The sequence below is a fragment of the Odocoileus virginianus genome, chromosome 3 (assembly GCF_023699985.2).
Source record: "Odocoileus virginianus isolate 20LAN1187 ecotype Illinois chromosome 3, Ovbor_1.2, whole genome shotgun sequence".
Lineage (NCBI taxonomy): Eukaryota > Metazoa > Chordata > Mammalia > Artiodactyla > Cervidae > Odocoileus > Odocoileus virginianus.
The window spans coordinates 20,294,091-20,318,337 of record NC_069676.1 but is presented as its reverse complement, the minus strand read 5'-3'; the positions used below and the strand labels follow the sequence as shown (position 1 = coordinate 20,318,337).

General features: G+C 36.2%; 1 protein-coding gene across 3 annotated transcripts in view; it reads right to left on the bottom strand.

Moving 5' to 3' along the window:
* MEIKIN (meiotic kinetochore factor) overlaps positions 1–24,247 on the bottom strand; it is a 118,611-nt gene that overhangs the window by 8,945 nt on the left and 85,419 nt on the right. For 2 of the 3 annotated variants that reach the window (XM_070465061.1, XM_070465062.1), the window contains one exon: positions 95–215. In XM_070465061.1, the coding sequence (XP_070321162.1) occupies positions 95–215 (121 nt within the window). Of the gene's footprint in view, positions 1–94; positions 216–4,443; positions 4,865–24,247 lie in introns of those variants that run through there. The other variant, XM_070465063.1, reaches the window with a different exon arrangement.

Sequence of the window (24,247 nt, the reverse complement as noted above, 5' to 3'; positions counted from 1 at the left end):
AACTTATAACTAATTCCCGAGTACATAAGGAATTTACAATGAAAAAATCTTTAGTATCTTTCAGAAAGTAGGTTCTGCATTCATACTATAGTACCTTGAGGTATATCTTTAGGAAGAGAATATTTCTTCTTTACAATAATTCCTTTACTTTCCACTTGTCTAGTTCCTGGTGATGCTTTAATAATATAACATATTTCTGATGCATTTGAAGGAACCTGAAAAAACAGATATTACATAATTTTTTCAGGTAATAAACCTATAGATTGTTTTATTTCAAAGGCATATAGTCTCAATATTGATATATTTCATAGATATTAGCAATATAAAGCATTTAGGAAGTGCTTACTTCACTCCAGACACTATATAATTGGTTTTAAAACATTTGCTTATTTAATATTCACAAGAACCAGCAAAGCAGATTATATTATTCCCATTTGTAAAACAACAAAACTTAAATTCAGAGAGGCTGGATAACTTATTTTAAAAACATAGAGAAAAGTAATGGTAGAGTTGAGATTCAAGCACTCCAAAGTTGAAGAGAAAGTTTATAGGATTTACTGAATTAAAACATGAATTTAAATTTAAGTCTGAGTCAAACAGTAGATTCCTTGATTTTCTAACTCAGTTAATTTTTTGGAAATTTTATGAAGATATTTATTTAGTCTGTAATTGATGGATTAAATTAAATAAGCCTTATATACCACTTTACATTCCTTCCCCCACAGCACTAATGTTTAGTCTTTCTAGTGGTTACTTTTATAACTTTTTAAAAAGTTGAAGTATAGTTATTTACAATGACATGTTAGTTTTAAGTATACAGCACAGAAAAGTACACAGTATATACAAAGTATATAAAAGTACACAATATATACACAGAATATATATATATTCCTTTTCAGATTCTTTTCCCTTATAGGTTATTACAAAATATTGAATATACTTCCCTGTGCTCTACAGTAGGTCCTTGTTGGTTTTCTATTTTATATATGTAGTACTGTGCATATGTTAATCCCAATTTCCTAATTTGTCCCTCCCCTCGCCCCCTTTAACCACTGGTAACCATAAATTTGTCTTTTCCACATCTGTGAGTCTCTTTCTGTTTTGTAAATAAGTTCATTTGTATACTTTTTTAGATTCCACATGTAAGTGATATTATATGATATTTGTCTTTCTCTGTATGGCTTACTTCACTTCGTATAATCTCTAGGTCCACTAATGTTACTGCAAATGGAATTATTTCATTCTTTAAAAAATTTTTTTTCTTTTCTATTAGCATATAGCCGATTAACAATATTTTGATAGTTTCAGGTGAACAGTAAAGGGACTCAGCCTTACACATATACGTATCCATTCTCCCCCAAACTCCCCTCCCATCCAGGCTGCCACATAACATTGAGCAGAGTTCCATGTGCTATACAGTAGGTCCTTGTTGGTTATCCATTTTAAATATAGCAGTGTATACATGTCCATCCCAAACTCCCTAACTATCCCTTCCCCCTATCCTTCCCCTGGGCAACCATAAATTCCTTCTCTAAATATGTGAGTCTCTGTTTTTTAAATAAGTTTATGTGTATCATTTCTTTTTAGATTCCACATATAAGGGATGTCCAGAGAAGGCAATGGCAACCCAGTCCAGTACTCTTGCCTGGAAGATCCCATAGACAGAGGAGCCTGGTAGGCTATAGTCCATGGGGTTGCGAAGAGTTGGACACAACTGAGCGACTTCACTTTCACTTTTCACTTTCATGCACTGGAGAAGGAAATGGCAACAGAAATGGTCATAACTTCTCTTCCAAGGAGCAAGTATCTTTTAATTTCAAGGCTGCAGTCACCATCTGCAGTGATTTTGGAGCCCCCCAAAATAAAGTGTTACTGTTTCCATTGTTTCCCCATCTATTTGCCATGAAGTGATGGTACCAGATGCCATGATCTTAGTTTTCTGAATGTTGAGCTTTAAGCCAACTTTTTCACTCTCCTCTTTCACTTTCATCAAGAGGTTCTTCTTTATCTTTATTCTTCTTTATTCTTTGCTTTCTGTAGGATCATATGGGAGCTCTATTTTTAGTTTTTAAAGGAAGCTCCATACTGTTCCCCATAGTGGCTATACCAATTTAGATTCTCATCAACAATGTAGGGGGAGAAGGCAATGGCACCCCACTCCAGTACTGTTGCCTGGAAAATCCCATGGATGGAGGAGCCTAGTAGGCTGCAGTCTATGAGGTCACGAAGAGTCGGATACGACTGAGCGACTTCACTTTCACTTTTCACTTTCATGCATTGGAGATGGAAATGGAAACCCACTCCAGTTGTTCTTGCCTGGAGAATCCCAGGGATGGGGGAGCCTGGTGGGCTACTGTCTATGGGCTTGCACAGAGTTGGACATGACTTAAGCGACTTAGCAGCAGCAGCAACAATGTAGGAGGGTTTCATTGTAGTTTTAATTTGCATTTCTCTAATTAGTGATGTGGAACATCTTTTCATGTGCTTTTTAGTCACCTGTATATCTTCTTTGGAGAAAAGTCTGTTTAGATTTTCTGCCCATTTTTTGATTGGGTTGTTTGGTTTTTTGATATTGAGCTGTGTGAGCTGTTTTTGTATTTTGGAGATTAATCCCTTGTTGCTTGCATTATTTGCAAATACCTTCTCTGATTTTTTTGGGTTATCTCTTCATTTTGTTTAGTTTCCTTTGCTGTGCAAAGCTTTTAAGTTTAATTATATCCCATTTGTTATTTTTGTTCTTATCTCCATTACTCTAGGAGAGGATCCAAAAAGACATAACTACGACTTGTGTCAAAAGAGTATTCTGCCTATGTTTTTACTCTAAGAATTCTATAGTATCTGATCTTACATTTTGGCCTTTAAATCATTTTTAGTTTATTTTGTGCATTGTGTTAGAGAATATTCAAATTTAATTCTTTTACATGCAGTTGTCCAGTTTTCCCCGCACTACTGATAACACATCTAAGCATCAACATGGTCACAAGACCCAGTCTAAACAATCAATGTATTCTATGCCCCTGGACATAGTGACTGGCTCGGAATGGGCTAACAAGAAGAAGGGAATGCTGAACATGAGATTCTGACACAAAACCAGAATCACTAAAGGGGGGCAGAGAGGTCCTAAATTGATACACAGCCTGGGCTACACCTGTTGTAGTAGAAACAGATACAGATCTTAGGAGGATGAGATCATCAATTAGATCCACAGGATTATCATTAAATAAGAGCAACAAAATAGTGGGTTAAATGATTAGGGTCAAGATCAGTGTCAGAGTCATTATTTAAGATTCAGCTCAGAATAGTTTTAAGCAGAAATGATGACAAAATACACTTCATGTCTTCCTATAATTTCATTATAACAACAAAAAAGTAAGTACCAAAAGTGCTGTAGAAAATGCCACTGGTAATTTAATAGTAATTGTCAGTTAATTTTGACAATATCCATCAAGCAGATCATCTCTAGATTAAAGAAATTCCATTTCTTTCAAACATAACATATCTTATCTCTTAGAACTCAGAAGCAGAGATACATATGTATGAAGGGCACCTCATATTTTAAGTAAAGTTTATACAGAAGCCTATTCTAATGTAAAATTTATACTCTGAGGTGGACACCTACAATTTTCCTGCCCAGTATTCATTTTCCATCCTTCTGATATGGAACAGTACCAGAGTTTTCTTGGGAGAACCTAGTCATTTGCCCCTCTGGCTGGTTGGAGAACCACTGGAAGAGATAGTAAGGTTGAAGAAACCTGGACTTCACTCATGAGGAGTGTGCGGGTACTGGCTTGATCCCAGGCAGGGAAGACAAAAACCAGCGACTGCTGGTTTTCCAACAACTGCCTCATAGTACTCTCCAGTTGAGTCAAGTGAACACCCTGGTCCAGCTCGCTCCATGTCACAAAGTGGCACTGGATCTGTGGCAGCCAGCACGGGGGAAAAGACTCCACCTCGGGATGCAAAGGTGACCCAGTTCTAGGGTAGAGCCCAGGTGGGGCAGTGGTGGCGACTGCTGGTGCTTACTCAGGCAGTACCCAGAAGCAGTCAAGACTTCTGATGACAGCACAGCCACTGGGTTTCCCCAGATAAACTCAAACAGACCCTTACCAGGACGTGTCATACCTAAAATGGCAAAAGTTAAAGAGAGAATTTCAAATGCAGCAAGAGAAAAACAAAGAGTCATACACAAGTGAATTTCCATTCAGCTGTCCCCTGATTTCTTTGCAGAAACTTTGCAGGTCAGAGGAGAGCAGCATTGTATTTTCAAAGTCTTAAAAGGGAAAAACCTGCAACCGAGGATACTCTACTCAGCAAGATTATCATTTACAATAGAAAGAGAGAAAAAGATCTTCTCAGACAAGGAAAAGCAGTAAGAATGTATCAATATTAAACCTACCCTAAAAGAAATGTTGAAAGGTCTCTAAATGAAAAAGTAGTAAGAATCAACAGAAAAGAGAAAATTCCAGTAGGAAAGACAGATATATAGTAAGCATTGAAGATTATTTAATTAAGCCAGTGTGCAGAGTAAAAGACAAAAAATAATGGTAAAAGCAACTACAACTACAATTATCAGCAAAATGGTAAACATGAAGATGCAAAATATGACATCAAGAACACAGTATTGGGGAGAAGAGTAAAAAAAATTAGATCGTTTAGAATGTGTTTGAACTTAAATGAATACAAATTTAAAACAAGTAGATATAATTATAGGTCAATATTATTTCTATGGTAAACTGCTAGTTGCTCAGTCATGTGTGACTCTCTGTGACCCCAGGTCCAGGTTCTTCTGTCCAAGGGATTTTCCAGGCAAGAATACTGGAGTGGGTTCCATTTCCTTCTCCGGGGGTAACTACATATCAAAAACCTACAACAGATACAGAAACCAAAAAGAAATGTACCAAATACACCACTAAAGAAAATCATCAAAATATAATGGTAGAAACAAAAAGAAGAAAAAAATGAACAGAAAGCAACTACAGAAACAACTGGAAAAAAGTAATAAAATGGTAATAAGTACATACCTACAATAATTACTTCATGTGTCAATGAAATAAATGTGCCAACCAAAAGACACAGGGTGGATGATTGGAATAATAAAGTCTGTTCAATATGCTGCCTACCTGAGGCTCACTTCAGTGTTAAAGACACACACAGACTGAAAGTAAGGGGATAGAAAAAATATTTCATGCAAAGAGCAAGAATGTAGGGGTAGTAATACTCATATCAGATGAAAGATTTTAAAACAAAAGCTATACCAAAAAAAAAAAAGATTATCATGTATAAAGGAAACAATACAAGAAGATGATATTATACTCATTAACACATACAAACCCATATAGGAGCACCTAAATATATAAAGCAGATACTAACAGGCATAAAGGGAAAAACTGGCAATAACACAGTAATATTAATACAAGAGGACTTTTAACATCCCATTGACATCAATGGACAGATCATCCTTACAGAAAATCAATAAAGAAACAGTGGTCTTAAATGGCCTAATGGACCAGGTGTACTTAATAGACATTTATAGGATATTAAATCCCAAAACAGCAGAATACACATTCTTTTTAAGTGCACATAGCAAGTGCTCCAAGATAAATCATGTACCAGGCCACTAAAGAAGCCTCAAAAAATTTAAAGGGACAGAAATTATATCATGCATTTTTTTTCCAATCACAGTGGTAAATAAATAGAAATCAACTATAGAAAGAAAAATGGGGAAAGAACAAATGTGTGGACACTAAACAGCATGTTACTAAACCAGTGAGTCAATGATGAAATCAAAGAGAAGACCAAAAAAATATCTCAAGACAAATGAAATGGAAACAAAATTTCCCAAAACCAATTAGATGCAACAAAAACTTCTGTATGTGGGAAATTTATAGCAATAAAGGCCTTCCTCAAGAAATAAGAAAAATCTCAAACAAACAATCTAATCTCCCACTTGAAAGAACTGAAGGACTTCCTTGGTGGTCCACTGGTAAAGAACCCTCCTGCCAATGAAGGGGATACAGTTTAATCCCTGGTCAGGGAAGATTCCACATACTGCAGGGCAGCTAAGCATGTGTGCCACAACTACTGAGCCCACACTCTAGAGCCCATGAGCCACAACTACTGAAGCCCACTTATCCTAGAGCTAGCGCTCCACAACAAGAGAAGCCTTTGCAATGAGAAGTCTACACAACCACAACTAGAGGCTAGCCCCCACTCACTGAAAGTAAAGAAAACTCACGTACAGCAACGAAGACCCAACACAACCATAAATAAATAAATAATTTAAATTTTTTTTCACTCTTTATTTGAAGATTTTTAAATGTAAAAGAAAAAAAAAGATTTAAAAAAGAAGAAAAGGCAAAGCCCAAAGACTGCTGAAGAAAGTAAATAATAAAGATGAGATGAAATAAATAAAAATGGAGATAAAAAAGATCAATAAAACCAAGAGTTGTTTTTTAAAAAAAAAGATAAAATTGATAAACATTTTAGCTGAGTTCATCAAGAAGAAAAGAGGCCTCTGCCTTAAAACAAGTAATGAAAGAGTAGAAATAATAACATACCACAGAGACATAAAAAGAAAAAAACAATACTATGAACAGGAGAAGCAATGGAAACAGCGACAGACTTTATTTTGGGGGGCTCCAAAATCACTGCAGATGGTGACTGCAGCCTTGAAATTAAAAGACGTTTGCTCCTTGGAAGGAAAGTTATGACCAACCTAGACAGCATTTTAAAAAGCTGAGACATTAGTTTGCCAACAAAGGTCTGTCTAGTCAAGGCTATGTTTTTTCCAGTAGTCATGTATGGATGTGAGAATTGGAATATAAGAAAGCTGAGTGCCAAAGAATTGATGCTTTTGAACTGTGGTGTTGGAGAAGACTCTTGAGGGTCCCTTGGACTGCAAGGAGATCAAACCAGTCCATCCTAAAAGAAATCAGTCCTGAACATTCATTGGAAGGACTGATGCTGAAACTGAAACTCCAATACTTTGGCCACCTGATGCAAAGAACTGACTCATCTGAAAAGATCCTGATGCTGGGAAAGATTGAAGGTGGGAGGAGAAGGGGACAACAGAGGATGAGGTGGTTTGATGGCCTCACCGACTCAATGGACATGAGTTTGAATAAGCTCCGGGGAGTTGGTGATGGACAGGGAGGCCTGGCATGCTGTACCCATGGGGTTGCAAAGAGTCAGACACAACTGAGCGACTGAACTGAACTGAATGAACAGTCAGTATGCCCACAAACTGGACAACCTGGAAGAAACTGACAAATTTACAGAAGCAAACAACCTGCCAAGACTAAGAAACAAATAATTTAAACAAACCAAATCATTAGAAGTGAAATAGAACCTTTTATTTAAAAAACTCCCATCAAACAAAAATTAGGACCAGACAGCTCCACAAGGGAACTTTACCAAACATACAAAGAGCTAATAGTTATCTTTCTCAAAGTATTCAAAACAATTGAAGAGGAAAAAATACTCCCAAGTTCATTCTATTATAAGGCCCCCAATTGCCCTGACACCAAAACTAGACAGACACTTCAAAAAAAGAAAATTACAGATCAGTATCCTTGATGAATACAGAAGCAAAAATCCTCAACAAAATTTTAGCAAACCAAATCCAACAATATATAAAAAGACTCATATACCATGATCAATTTAGTCTAGGATTTGGATTTTAGTCTAGGGTCACAAAGACAGTTCATCATTCATGAATCAATCAGTGTGATACAGCACAGTGACCAAAGGAAGGATAAAAATCATGTTATCATCTAAACAGATGCAGAAAAAACATTTGGCAAAAATCAACATCCATTCATGATAAAAACTCTCATAAAAAACTCTCAACTTAATAAAAGTCATTTACAACAAGCCCATTCAATATCATATTCAATGGTAAAAAGCTGAAAGTCTTTCCTCTAAAGTGAGAAACCAGACAAAGATGCCCACTCACACCAATTCTATTTAACAGTAATGGAAGGCCTAGCTACAGTAATAATGTAAAAAAAACAAATAAATGATATCCAAATTAGAAGAGAAAAGGTAATATGATATCTCTGAAACCCTATGGACTGTAGCCCGCCCAGCTCTTCTATTCATGGGATTCTCCAGGCAAGGATACTGGAGCAGGTTGCCATGTCCACCTTGATACTTCATAGAGAAAATACTAAAGCCCCCCACTCAAACATTATTAGCAATAATAAATGAATTTAGTAAAGTTGCATTATGTGAGATTAAAACACAGAAATCTGTTTTTTATAGAACAGATTTTTTATTTCTATACAAAAATAATGGAAATAACAGGAAAAAAATCCTGTTTAAAATTGCATCAAAGAGAATAAAATACAAGGAACAAAATTAACCAAGGAGCTAAAAGATCTATACTCTAAAAACTATAAAACACTGTTGAAAGAAACTGAAGATTACACAAAGAAATGGGAAGATGCCCCATGTTCTTGGTATGAAAGAATTAATATTTTTTAAATGGCCATATTACCCAAAGCAATCTATAGATTTAATGCAATTCCTATCAAAATTGACAATATTTTTCACATAGCTAGAACAAGTAATTGTAAAAATCATATGGAACCACAAAAGATCCCAAGTTGACAAAATAATCTTGAGATAAAAGAACAAACATGCTGGTATAACCCTTCCAGACTTCAGACTATACTACACAGCTATAGCAATCAAACGGCAGAGTACTGGTACAAAAACACACACACAGATCAATGCAACAGAATAAAAAGCCCAGAAATAAACCTACACACCAATGAACAATTAATCTATGACAAAGGCACAAGAATATACAGTGGAGAAAAGACAATCTCTTCAACTAGTGGTTCTGAGGGAAAATGGAAAGCTACATGTAAATGAATGAGATTAGAACATTTTCTAACATCATTTACAAAATAAACTCAAAATGGATTAAAGATCTAAATCAAAGACCAGAAACTATAAAACTCCTAGAAGAAAACAAAGGTAAAACATTTTTTCACATAAATAGTAGCAATATTTCTTTAATCTGTCTCCTAAGGCAGAAGAAGTAGAAGCAAAAAGAAATTAACAGGACCTAATTTAAAAGCTTTTGCATAGTAAAGGAAACCATAAACAAAATGAAAAGACAACCTGTAGAATGGGAGAGTTTTCTCAAATGATATGGCCAACAAGGAGTTAATATCCAAAATATATAAACAGCTCATATAACTCAGTATCAATAAAAACAAAAAAACCCAATAAAAAAAATGGCTTAGAAGACCTAACTAGACATTTTTCCAAAGAAGATAAACAGATGGCTAACAAGCACATGAAAAGATGCTCATCCTGGCTATCTATCAGAGAAATGCAGATTGAAACAACAATGAGACATTACCTCACATTTTTCAGATTGGCTATCATCAAAAAGTCTACAAAAAGCAAATGTTGGAGAGGATGTAGAGAAAAAGGAAATCTTGTATACTGTTGGTGGGAATGTAAATTAGTGCAGCCACTATGGAAACCAGTATGGAGATTCCTCAAAAAACTAAAAATTGAACAACCATTTGATCCAGTAATTCCATTCCTGGGAATACCTACAGATACATGCACCCCTGTGTTCACAGCAGCACTATTCGCAATATCCAAGACATGTAAACAACTCAAGGGCCCATCAACAGACAACTGGAAAAAGAAGATGCAATACATATATACAAAGGAGCATTAGCCATAAAAAAAGCATGAAATTCAGTCATTTGCAGCAACGTGGATAGACCTAGAGAATATTATGCTTCGTGAAGTTAAGTTAGACAAAGACAAGTACTCTATGATATCAGTGATAAATGGAATCTAAAAAATAATAATACAAACTGATATATAAATGTAAAACAGAAACAGGTTCACAGATACAGAAAGCAAACTTGTGGTCATCAAAGTGAAAATGGTAGAGAAGAAGGACAAATTAGGGGGACTGGATTAACAGATGAAAACTACCATGTAGTAAGTAGATTAGCAGCGAGAATACATTATGTAGCACAGGATTGAGAGCCATTATTTTATAATAACTTATAGTAGAATATTGTTTCTGAGGTGCAGTGGTCAGCACATTCACTTTACTTAAAGTAGAATATAACCTACAAAAATACTGAGTCACTATCTATGTAACTGAAAACAGTATGTTTTAAGTCAACTCTAATTCAATTAAAACAATTACTTTTAAAAAGTTAAAACAAGATATAATCAGCAAAAGGAAAAGGCACATAAGGTGGAGTCCAGAAGAAAAGGCATACAGATTTGAATTCAGGAGGATAAGCTTCCAGTCGTCCACTCCTTGCTGAAGTCAAATGGAGAACATTTATTTCTCCCGAGTGCAAAGTACTGCCAACCAGGGAAGTTCAGTGAGCCTTGGCATCAGGGTTTCTATTTAGAGTCAGTCACATAAGCAAGCAGTGCCTGCAGGACTGACCTCAGCTACTCAGACCCCAGTCCCCCAGAGGTCAAACTGATACAAGGTGGCCCAAAGCCTCAGGCAACAAAAGCAGGTGTTTACCATAAATCACTTGTTAGCATAAACTATCTGGCCTGGCTCAGGACATACAAAAATACTGTTATACAAGTATCCACTGATACTCCAAGGCCTCAGAGGTCATCTCCCAGGAGCATCATCCCAGGATAAGCCTGAGGACCTTAGAAATGTGCAGGCCTGATATTTTTAACCCTTTCCTGCATACATATAGTTTACAAGGAAATGACATTAGGCTAACAGAAGTCATGGAAAACTTGAAATAGAGGTAAGTTCTCAACCTAGTAAAGGATAGTGATGGTCCTGAGTATTGTTTCTCAAAGAGTTTTTGTTTTTCTGGAGATGTACCTCGGCCCTCTTCTGATTCAGTAAGGTCATGTGAGTATTTCTGGCCATTGAGTTTTGAGCAGAGGTAATGAATGTCACTTCCAAGCCAGAACATTTAATTGCCAGCGTAAGATGTTTCAGAGCTTTCTTTCTCACTGGCATAATTTCTAGAAATATTCAAGATGGGGCTGCTCTATGAGCAGGGCCCTAAGTCAACTCAATGGAGGTATGTATAGCATGAGCAAGAAATGAAACTTTGTTGTTTTAGCTGTTTTAAAATTTTTCTTAGTTATTTCTTACTACAGGTTATCCTGCTTAATACAAGTTGTTTATAAAATAAGTTTGCACAAGCTTTAAGCTTAACAATGAAACTTTTTAAACAATTTCCTTTTAGATCTTAAATAAGAAATATGTTGTACTAGAAGTCTAATCCAAGACAATAAGGGTCTTATCCAAGACAATAAGACAATTCTCATGGAAGAAAGAAAACTGTTATTATTCAAAGATGAAATGATTGTCTACATAGAAAATCTAAAAGAATTCACACATATGTTAGCATTAACAAGATTCAGCAGGGTTCTGCATATACACAAATATATACAAATCATTTGTATTTATATATATATATTTATATTTAAAATATAATGATAAAAAGACATAATTTGCCATAGCATCAAATAATATACCTAGGAATATATTTAACAACAACAACAAAAATACAAGGTTATTCTGGTTAAAATAATAAAACCTTATTGAAAAATATTGAGTAACACTTAAATTAGGAAATATATGATGCTCATGGAATGAAATATTTAATAAAGATGTCAGTTATAAAAAGAAAAAGAATTTAGAGGTATGAATGGCACAAATCTCAGGACAGTCACTACTTATGCAACAGGATTAATGGAATCATAGTGAGATTCCTTGGGTTTTGGGGAGACAGTATTTGTAATGTTCTATTTCATTGTCTGCATAGTGGGTAAGCACAAGGGTATCCATCTAATTTTTTCTTTAAACTACACATACTCTCTCCAGTTGTGGTGCACAGGCTTCTCATTGTGGTGACTTCTCTTGTTGTGGAGCACAGACTTTAGGGCACGCAGGGTTCAATAGTTCCAACTCTCAAGCACTAGAGAGTAGGCTCAGTAGTTGTGGCTCAAGGGCTTAGTTACTCCCTGGCATGTGGGATCTTCCCATACCAGGAATTGAAGCTGTGTCCCTTGCATTGGCAGGTGGATTCTTAGCCACAACATTAATACAAAATTGTCAAAAGATGTGGAAGATAAAACTGAGGGCATCTCCCAGAGAGTAGAACAAAAGGATAAAGACATTATTTTAAAGATAAGAAATTGAGAGGGCTGGTATAGGAAGTCCCCTGTGCAAATAATAGATGTTCCAGAAAAAGGAGAAAAATGCAGAGAGGAGGAGATTATTGAAGAAATAATATGAAAAAATTCCCCAAACCTAAGTGTTAATGTTTCCAGGTTAAAAGAAATCCACTATGTTCTACCACAATGCATGAATGAAAACGTATACCAAAATATTAATACATGATAATGAAATTTCAAGACACCAAGGATAAGGAAAAGATCCTTTTAACCCTCACAGAGAAAAAATTATTTTAAAACATTTATTTATTTATTTATTTATTTTAGGCTGGCATTTCACATGATATACTCTGCATATAAGTTAAATAAGCAGGTTGACAATATACAGCCTTGCAGTACTCCCTTCTCAATTTTGAACCAGTCAGTTGTTCCATGTAAGGTTTTAACTGTTGCTTCTTGACCCCCATAGAGGTTTCTCAGGAGACAGGTAAGGTGGTCTGGTACTCCTCTCTTTAAGAATTTTCCACAGTTTGTTGTGATAAACATGTAGTCAATGAAGCAGAAGTAGATGTTTTTCTGGAATTCCCTTGCTTTCTCTATGATCCAATGAATGTGGGCAATTTGATTTCTGGTTCCTCTGACACTTTTCTAAACCCAGACTGTACATCTGGAAGTTCTTGGTTCACATACTGTTAAAGCCTAGCTTGAAGGATTTTGAGCATAACCTTACTAGTATTTGAAAAGAGTGCAATTCTCTGGTAGTTTGAACATTCTTTGGCATTGCCTTCCTTTGAGACTGAAATGAAAACTGACATTTTCCAGTCCTGTGGCCACTGCTGAGTTTTCCAAATTTGCTGACATATTGAGTGCAGCACTTCAACAGCATCGTCTTTTAGGATTTGAAATAGTTCAGCTGGAATTCCATCACTTCCACTAGCTTTGTTTGCAATGTTTCCTAAGGCCCACCTGACTTCATACTCCAGGATGTCTGGCTCTAGGTGAGTAACCACACCACTGTGGTTATTCTGGTCATTAAAACTTTTTTGTATAGTTCTGTGAATTCTTGCCACCTCTTCATAATATCTTCTGCATTTGATAGGTCCTTAACATTTCTGACCTTTACCATGCCAATCCTTGCATGAAATGTTCCCTTGATACCTCCAATGTTTTTGAAGAGATCTCTAGTCTTTCCCATTCTATTGATTTCTTCTACTTCTTTGTATTGTTCATTTAAGAAGACCTTATCTCTCCTTGCAATTCTCTGGAACTCTACATTCAGTTGGATGTATCTTTCCCTTTCTCCTCTGCTTCACTTCTCTCCTTTCCTCAGCTATTTGTGAAGCCTCCTCAGACAACCACTGTGCCTTCTTGCATTTCTTTTACTCTGGGATGGTTTTGGTCACCGCCTCCTGCACAATGTTACAAACCTCTGTCCAGAGTTCTTCAGGAACTCTGTCTACCAGATCTAATCCCTATAATCTATTCATCACCTCTACTGTATAATGATAATGGATTTGACTTAGGTCATATCTAAATGGCCTAGTGGTTTTTCCTGCTTTCTTCAATTTAAGCCTGAATTTTGCAATAGGAGCTGATGAGCTGAGCTACAGTCAGCTCCCAGTCTTGCTTTTGCTGACTGTTTAGAGCTTCTCCATCTTCGGCTGCAAAGAATATAATCTATCTGATTTTGGTATTGATCATTTGGTGATGTCCATCTATAGAGGCATCTCTCATGTTGTTTGAAAAGGGTGTTTGCTATGACCAGTGTGTTCTCTTGACTAAACTCTGTTAGCCTTTGCGTTGCTTCACTTTGTACTCCAGGGCCAAACTTGCCTGTTACTCCAGGTATCTCTTGACTTCCTACTTTTGCATTCCAATTTCCTATGATGAAAATGACATCTTGTTTTGGTGTTAGTTCTAGGAGGTCTTGCAGGCATAGACTTGTGATGTTGAATGGTTTTCCTTGGAAACGAACTGAGATCATCCTGTCATTTTTGAGACTGCACCCAAGTACTGCATTTCGGACTCTTTTGTTGACTATCAGGGCTACTCCATTTCTTCTCAGCTATTCTTGCCACAGTAGTAGGGTTGTATGAATTATATATAATGGTCGTATGAATTAAATTCACCCATTCCCATCCATTTTAGTTCACTGATTCCTAAGATGTTGATGTTCACTCTTGCCATCTCCTCCTTGACCACGTCCAGTTTACCTTGATTCATGGACTTAACATTCCAGATTCCTATGTAATATTCTTTTTTATAGCATCAGACTTTACTTTCACCCAGACACATCCATAACTGAGGGTCATTTCTGCTTTGGCCCAGCCTCTTTCATGAGCTATTTTTAATTGCTCTCTGCCCTTTCCCAGTAGCATATTAGATACCTTCCAGCCTGGGGGGCCTCATCTTCCAATTTCATATATTTTTGCCTTTCCATACTGTTAATGGGATTCTCACAGTAAGTATACTGAAGTGGTTTGCCATTACTTCCTCCAGTGGACCACGTTCTATCAGAACTCTTCACTATGACCCACCCATCTTGGGTGGCCTTGCACAGATGGCTCATAGCTTCATTGAGTTATGCAAGCCCCTTTGCCACAACAAGGCTGTGATCCATGAAGGAAATAAATCAAACTAACAAAATTAGGTACGAAAAATATTAAAAGCAGCAAGAAGAAAAGCAACAAATAATATACAAGGGAATCCCTATAAGGTTACCAGCTGATTTTTTCAGGAAAAACCCTGAAGGTCAAAAGGGACTGGTATAAATTTAAAGTAATTAATGGGGAAAAACCTACAACCAAGAATACTCTACCCAGAAAGGCTCTCATTCAGATTTAATGGAGAAATCAAAATTTTTACAGACAAGCAAAAGCTAAGACAATTCAGCACCACCAAACCAGCTTTCTAACAAATGCTAAAGGAACTTCTCTAGGCAGGAAACAGAGAAGATAGCAAAAGATAAAGGGAAGAAAAAAGGCCTACACAAACAAACCCAAAACAATTAAAAAAATGACAATAGGAACCTATATCTGGATAATAATCTTAAATGTAAATGGATTACATGCTGCAACAAAAAGACAGAGGCTAGCTGAATGAATACCAAACAAGACCAGAATATATGCTGTCTATAAGAGAATCACTTCAGACCTAGGGACACATACAGACTGAACGTGAGCGGATAGAAAAATATATTCCATGTAAATGGAAATCAAAGGAAAGCTGGAGTAGCAATACTCATATCAGACAAAATACACTTTAAGATAAAGACTGTTATAAGAGACAGACAAGGCCACTACATAACGATCAAGGGACCAATACAGGAAGAAGACATAACAATCATAAATATATATGCACCCAACATAGGAGCATCTCAGTATATAAGGCAAATGATGACAGCCATAAAAGGGATATTCAACAGTAAAACAATAATAGTGGAGGATGTAAACAACCCATTTATGCCAATGGATAGATCATCCAGATAGAAAATTAATAAGGAAACATAACCCTTAAGTGACACATTAGACCAAACAGAATTAACTGATATTTATAGGACATTCCAATCAAAAGTGGCAAAACACACTTTCTTCTCAAGTGCACACAGAACATTCTCCAGGATAGATCCCATCTTGGGCCATAAATCAAGCCTCGGTAAATTTAAGAAAACTGAAATCATATCAAGCATATTTTCCAATGCTGTAAGATTAGAAATCAATTTCAGGAAAAAAACCCACAAGCAAATGGAGGCTAAGCAATATGTCACTAAATAATCAGTGGATCACAGAGGAAATCAAAGAGGAAATTTAAAAAATACCTAGAGACATCAGATACAGGAACAAGACAAGGATGTCCACTCTTGTTACTATTATTCAACATAGTTTTGAAAGTCCTAGCCACGGAAAGTCCTAGCCCAAAGACAAATGACAATGAAAACATGATGATCCAAAATCTACAGGACACAGCAAAAACAGTTCTAAGAGGGAAGAACATAGCAGAACAATCTTAAGAGATAACAAAAATTTCATATAAGCAACCTACCCTTATACCTACAGCAACCAGAAAAAAGAAGAACAAACAAAACCCAAAGTTAGTAGAGGGAAAGAAATCATAAAACTTAGAGCAAAAATAAATGAAATACAAAGAACACAATAGCAAAGATCAATGAAATGAAAAACTGGTTCTTTGAGAAGATCAACAAAACTGGTAAACCTTTAGCTAGACACATCAAAAAAAAAGGAAAAGACCCAAATCAATAAAATTAGAAATGAAAAAGGAGGAGTTGCAACAGACACCAAAGAAATACAAAGGATCATAAGAGACTCTGTAAGAAACTATATGTCATAAGAGACTACTATAAGCAACCATATGTCATAAGAGACTACTATGAGAAACTGTACACCAATAAAATGGATAACCTAGAAGAAATGACAAATTCTTAGAAATGTACAACCTCTCAAGACTGAACCAGGAAGAAGTAGAAAACATGAACAGACCAGTAACAAATACTGAAATTGAAACTCTGAGTAAAAATCTTCCAACCAACAGAAGTTCAGGACCAGATGGCTTTACAGGCAAACTCTATAAAACATTTAGAGAAGCATTAATACTTACCCTTCTGAAACTCTTCCAAAAAACTGCAGAGGAAGGAAGACTCCCAAGACCATTCTATAAGCCCATTATCACTCTGATACCAGAATCAAACAAAGATATCACAAAAAAAGGAAATTACAGGCCACTGATGAACATATCATGTAGACACACAAGTCCTCAACAAAATACTAGAAAACCAAATTCAACAAAATGTTAAAAACATTGCATACAATGATCAGGTGTAATTTATCCCAAGGATACAAAGATTTTTCAATGTCTGCAAATCAATCAATATGTACATCACATTAACAAACTGAAGAATAAAGACCATATGATCATTTCAATAGAAGCAGAAAAAGCTTATGACAAAATTCAATACCTATTTATGATTAAAACCCTCCATCAGGTAGACATAGAGGAAATCCAAAAAAAGGAGGGGGCTACCTTATAATAATAAAAGCCATATGTGACAAACCTACTGCAAACATCATTCTCAGTGATGAAAAGCTGAAAGTATTTCCTCTGACATCAGGAACAACACAAGGATGACTACTCTTGCCACTGTTATTCAACACAGTTTTGAAAGTCCTAGCCACAACAATTAGAGAAGAAAAAGAAATAAAAGCAATCCAAATTGGAAAGGAAGAAGTAAAATTGTTACTGTTTGCAGATGACATGATACTATACACAAAAAAATCCTAAAAATGCTACCAGAAAACTATTAGAACTTATCAATGCATTTAGTAAAGTTGCAAAATACAAAATTAATATGCAGAAATCTCTTGCATTCCTATATACTAGAAACAAAAGATAAGAAAGAGAAATCAAGGAAATAATCCTATGTACCATCACATCAAAAATATAAAATACCTAGGAATAAACCTACCTAAGGAGGAAAATGACCTGTACTCAGAAAACTATAAGGTATTTTTTTCCTGTAAAATTATTTATTGGAGAAAAATATTAATTTTTCAAGATATTTCCAGTAGTTTAAAGTGTATTTAACAAAAAAAAATTTAGTATTATTGCTTTATAATATTGTGTTAGTGTCTGCTGCATAGTAAAGTAAATCAGCTGTATGTATACATATACCCCCTCCTTTTTTGGATTTCCTTCCCAGGTAGGTGACCACAGAGCATTGAGTAGAGTTTACTGTCCTATACAGTCTGTTCTCATTAGTTATGTATTTTATACATAGTAGAATATATATTTAGGTTTCTCAGGTGGCTCAGTGATAATCTGCCTGCCAATGCAGGAGGCGCAGGTTCAATCCCTGGGTGGGGAAGATTCCCTGGAGATGGAAATGGCAACCCACACCAGTATTCTTTCCTGGAAAATGCCATGGACAGAGGAGTCTGGTGGGCTACAGTCCATGGGGTTGCAAAAGAGTTGGCCATGACTAAGCAACTAAACAACATGTCAATCCCAATCTCCCAATCCAGTTCTACCCCTCTTCCTCCTTTGGTATCCATATGAATGTTCTCTACATCTGGTCTATTAATTTTTTAAAAGAATGATAATTCTAACATGATAGCTGCAATATCATTCTTGCAACCAAATACATAGACATGGCATCACAAGTGGTTAAGAGGTTGATGGAGTCAGCCAGCATGATTATCAGAGCATTACTTCTCTGACACGTTCTTTTCATGGCTGAAGTCAAGAAAAGTCCTCAGCCCTTGGATTCTGCCAACTTCCCAGTTGCTTTGCTTCTGGGAAAACTTACATAGTTGAGAATAAGTCAGAGTGTAAAGCACTTGAAAGTCATAAAGCCTGACAACTCATATATTCAATAGCAATACCTAATTGATGATACTAATAATATTTATTAAGACTAAGTGGCAACATCAAAATGCTTATGTTGTACTGAATTCACAAAGAAGAACACAAGGATGCAAAATATTGGGGCAAGAAACAGTAATAAGAGTGTTCTTAATTGAGTGTTATGATTAATGTCTAATTCTCAACATCCATGGTCCTAAAACATCCTTATGTGTATAATTTGATTGCAATTACAGTTAAAACTGCACTTGAAAATTTAACAGGAAAAAAAGAAGATCGGCAGAAAAATTTAAAAAGAGAGCTGTGATGTCAAGATGCTGGGATGTGTGTGATTATAACATGTGCAAACAAGTTTCACCATTTAAGTGCATTTTTTTTTTGGAAGGTGATCATCAATCATTTGAGTGTTGAATAATGATTCTATGTAAGTAGGAACTGAATCCTTGGGTACAGCAAACATCTTTTATGTTGTAGGCTGAAATATAAAATGAGGAAATTAAGCCCAGAAATTTGCTTAAGTCCTATCATCAGTAGAACCAGTACTAATATGCAAAGCTCAGATCTTAATTCTTTTCTTGGGGAAACATTTCTAACATTGACTGTCCCAGATCTTATTGAAATTCTTACCTATAGACCTCACTAGATTGTAAGCAATGTTCTTCTGAATCATTTCTGTGTAATCAGTACTCGACCTGGTCCCTGATACATAACAGGTACCCAATAAACGAACAAATGATTTCTATTCAATAGCAAAAAAAGAAAAATAGAAAACTATAAAATACTGATGAAAGTAATTAAAGATGACACAAACAGAAGGAGAGATATACCATATTCTTGGATTAGAAGAATCAATATTGTGAAAATGACTATACTACCCAAAGCAATCTATAGATTCAATGTAACCTCTTTCAAATTACCAATGGCATTTTTCACAGAATTACAATTTTTTTTTTACTATTTATATGGAAACACAAAAGACCATAAATAGCCAAAGCAATCTTGAGAAAGAGAAACAGAGCTAGAGGAATCAGGCTCCCTGACTTAAGACTATACTGCAACAAAAAGCTATAGTAATAAAAACAATATGGAACTGGCACAAAATCAGAAATACAAATCAATGGAACAAGAGAGAAAGTTCAGAGATAAACCCATGGACCTGATCTATGATAAAGGAGGCAAGAATATACAATGGAGAAAAGACAGTCTCTTCAATAAGTGGTGCTCGGAAAACTGGACAGTTACATGTAAAAGAATGAAATTAGAACACTCTCTAGGGGCTTCCCTGGTAGATCAGTGATAAAAACCTTGACTGCCAATGAAGGAGACATGGGTTCAAACCCTGGTTCGAGAAGATCCTACATGCTGTGGAGCAACTAAGCCCATGGGTCACAACTGTTGAGCCTATGCTCTAGAGCCCAGGAACCAACTACTGAAGCCCATGCACCCTAGGGCCCATGCTCAGCAGCAAAAGAAGCCTCCATAAGGAGAAATCCACACACCACAACTACAGAGTAGCCCCCACTTACTGCAACTAGAGGAAACCCTGTGCAGGAATGAAGACCCAGTACAGTCATAAATATATATATATATATATATGAAATTAAAAAAGAAAACTCCCTAACACCATACACAAAAATAAACTCAAAATGGATTAAAGACCTAAATGTAAGGTCAAAAACTATAAAACTCTTAAAAGAAAACATAGGCAGAACATTCTCTAATATAAATTACAGCAAGATCTTTTCTAATCCACCTCCTAGAGTAACAAAAATAAAACAAAAATAAACAAAATAGATATAATTAAACTTAAAAGTTTCTGCATAGCAAAGGGAAGCATAAACAAAACAAAAAGACAACTCTCAGAGTAGTAGAGAATATCTGCAAATGAAGCAACCAACAAGGGATTAATCTTCAAAATGCACAAATGGCTAATGCCGCTCAATATTAAAAACAAACAACTCAATCAAAGTTAGAAGATCTAAAGAGACATTTCTCCAAAGAAGACATATGGATGGTTAAAAACCACATGAAAAGATGCTCAATATAACTAAGTATTAGAGAAATGCAAATCAAAATTACAATGCAGTTATCACTTCCACTAGTCAGAATGGTCAACATCATAAAATCCACAAATAAATGCTGGAGAGGGTGTGGAGAAAAGGAACTACACCGTCCTACACTGTTACTGGGTACAGCCACTAGGGAGAACAGTATGGAGTTTCCTTAAAAAAAAACAAAACAATAGAAGTACCATATGATCCAGCAACCCCACTCCTGGGCATATATCCAGAGAAAAACATAATTTGAAAAGATACACTCACCCCAATGTTCACTGCAGCACTATTTACAATAGCCAGAACATGGAAGCAACCTAAATGTCCATCAACAGAGGAATGGATAAAGAAGACATGATACATATATACAATGGAATGTTGCTGCTGCTGCTGCTAAGTCGCTTCAGTCATGTCCAACTCTGTGCAACCCCATAGACAGCAGCCCACCCGCCGTCCCTGGGATTCTCCAGGCAAGAACACTGGAGTGGGTTGCCATTTCCTTCTCCAATGAATGAAAGTAAAAAGTGAAAGTGAAGTCACTCAGTCGTGTCTGACTGTTCACAACTCCATGGACTGCAGCCTACCAGGCTCCTCCGTCCATGGGATTTTCCAGACAATAGTACTGGAGTGGGTTGCCATCGCCTTCTCCAATGGAATGTTACTCAGCCATAAAAAGAACGAAATACTGTAATGCCATTTGCAAGAACATGGATAGACCTAGAGATTGTCATACTGAATGAAGTAAGTCAAAGACAAATATAATAAGGTTTCACTTATAGGTGGAATCTAAAAAAGAGTAAAAATGAATTTATCTATAAAACAGAAATATAGATATAGGAAATAAACATGGTTACAATGGCTTCCCTTATAGCTCAGTTGGTAAATAATCTGCCTGCAGTGCAGGAGACCCAGGTTCGATCCCTGGGTTGGGAAGATACCCTGGAGAATGAAATGGCAACCCACTCCAGCATCCTTGCCTGGAAAATCTCATGGACAGAGGAGCCTGGTGGACTACAGTCCATGGGGTCACAAAGAGTCAGGCACTAGTGAGCAACTAACACACTAGGGGAGAAGACTGGGATTGACATATATACACTACTATATATAAAGCAGAAAACTTAATAAGGACTACTGTATAGAACAGGGAACTCTATTCAATACTCTGTAATGGCCTATATAGGAAAAGAATCTAAAAATGAGTGGATATACACATAACATATTCACTTTGCTGTACACCTGGAACTATTCACTAACACAACATTGTAAATCAACTATACTCCAACAAAATTTTTTTTAATTAAATGGAGGAAGATATAACATGCTAACACTAATCAAAAAAAAGTGGGAGTACTTATATTAATATCAGATAGAGAAGACTCCAAAGTAAGGAAAGTTATAAGGGTTAGAGTAATGCATTCAGTTCAGTTCAGTTCAGTCGCTCAGTCGTGTCTGACTTTTTGCGACCCCATGAATCGCAGCATACCAGGCCTCCCTGTCCATCACAAACTCCCAGAATTTACTCAAAAACTCAAGTTCAGTGAGTCAGTGATGCCATCCAGCCATCTCATCCTCTGTCGTCCCCTTCTCCTCCTGCCCCCAATCCCTCCCAGCATCAGGGTCTTTTCCAATGAGTCAACTCTTCACATGTGGTGGCCAAAGTATTGGAGTTTCAGTTTCAACATCAGTCCTTCCAATGAACACCCAGGACTGATCTCCTTTAGGATGGACTGGTTGGATCTCCTTGCAGTCCAAGGGACTCTCAAAAGTCTCCTCCAACACCACAGTTCAAAAGCACCAACTTTTCGGCACTCAGCTTTCGTCATAGTCCAACTCTCACATCCATACATGACCACTGGAAAAACCACAGCCTTGACTAGACGGACCTTTGTTGACAAAGTAATGTCTCTGCTTTTTAATACGCTATCTAGGTTGGTCATAACTTTCCTTCCAAGGAGTAAGCGTCTTGTAATTTCATGGCTGCAATCACCATCTGCAGTAATTCTGGAGCCCAAAAAAATAAAGTCTGACACTGTTTCCACTGTTTCCCCATCTATTTCCCATGACGTGATGGGACCAGATGCCATGATCTTAGTTTTCTGAATGTTGAGCTTTAAGCCAACTTTTTCACTCTCCTCTTTCACTTTCATCAAGAGGCTTTTTATTTTTACCTAATGATAAATAAGTCAATTCCTCATGAAGACATAAAAGAATCTTAATATGTATGTACCTAACAAAAGAGGATCAAACAACATGAGGCAAAAATGGATAGAACAGAAAGGAGAAATGGATAAATCCACTATAGTACTTGGTGATTAAAATCCTCTCTCAGAAATAGATCCAGCAGGCAGAAAATAAGTAAAGACATAGTTGAACTCAATAGCACCATTAATCAACTGGATACAATAAACATCTACAGACTATTTCATCCAACATCAGCAGGTTAAACATTTTTATCAAGTTCACATGGAACATTTGCCAAGATAAATCACATTCAAGGCAATTTTAAACTTGTTAAAATGATAGAAATCATACAGTATGTACTAACAGACCACAATGGAATGAATTCAGAAATCAGTAACAGAAAGACAGATGAAAAATTCTCAAATACTTAAGAGATTAAATAACACATTTATAAATGATACACAGGTCAAAGAAGAAATCTCAAGAAATATTTTAAACCATTTTAAACTAAAGGAAAATGAAAACACAATGTACCAAAACTTGTGGGATACAGCAAAAGCGGTACTTAGAGGGAAATTGATAGCATTAAATATTCATGTCAGAAAAGAAGAAAGACATAAAATAAAGAATCTATGTCTCCACCTAGGAAAATAGAAAAAAAGACCAAATTAAATCCAAAGTAAGTAGAAGAAAAGAGATAAAAATTAAAGCAAAAAACTCCCAATGAAATTGAAAAGAGAAAAGCAATAGAGAAAATGAAGAATAAAACAAAACAAAAGCTAGTTCTTTGGAAAGGTCAATAAAATTGATAAGCTATATAGGTTAATGAGGAAAAAAACAGAATTGACACAAATTATTACTATCAAAAATGAAAGAGAAGACAGCACTACAATAGAGCCCACAAAATTTAAAATGATGAGAAAGGAATACTGTGAACAACTTTATGCCTACACATTTGATAACTCAGATGAAATGGACCAGTTTCTTGAAAGGTACAATCTTCCAATGATAGCACATGAGAAAAAACAGATGACCTGGATAGAGCATATCTATTAAAGATATTGAATCTATAAGTAACAACCTTACAAAACAGAAAGCATCAGGCCCAGATGAGTTCGATGGTGAATTACACAAAACATTTAAGGAATAAAATATACCAATTCTCTACAATCTTTATCAGAGGACAGAAGCAGAAGGGACACTTCCCAACTTATTCTCCAAGACCAGTATAATCCTAAAGCATGCAAGCTCAGTTTCTCAGTTGTGTCCAACAGCTCTGTTAATGTGATGCTGCTGTTGTTTAGTCACTATTTCATGTCTGACTCTTTGAGACTCCATGGACTGTGGCCCGCCAGGTTCCTCTGTCCATGGGATTTCCCAGGCAAGAATACTGGAGTGGGATGCCATTTCCTTCTCCAGGGAATCTTCCCAACCCAGGGGTTGAACACGTGTCTCTTGCATTGGCAGGCGGATTCTTTACCACT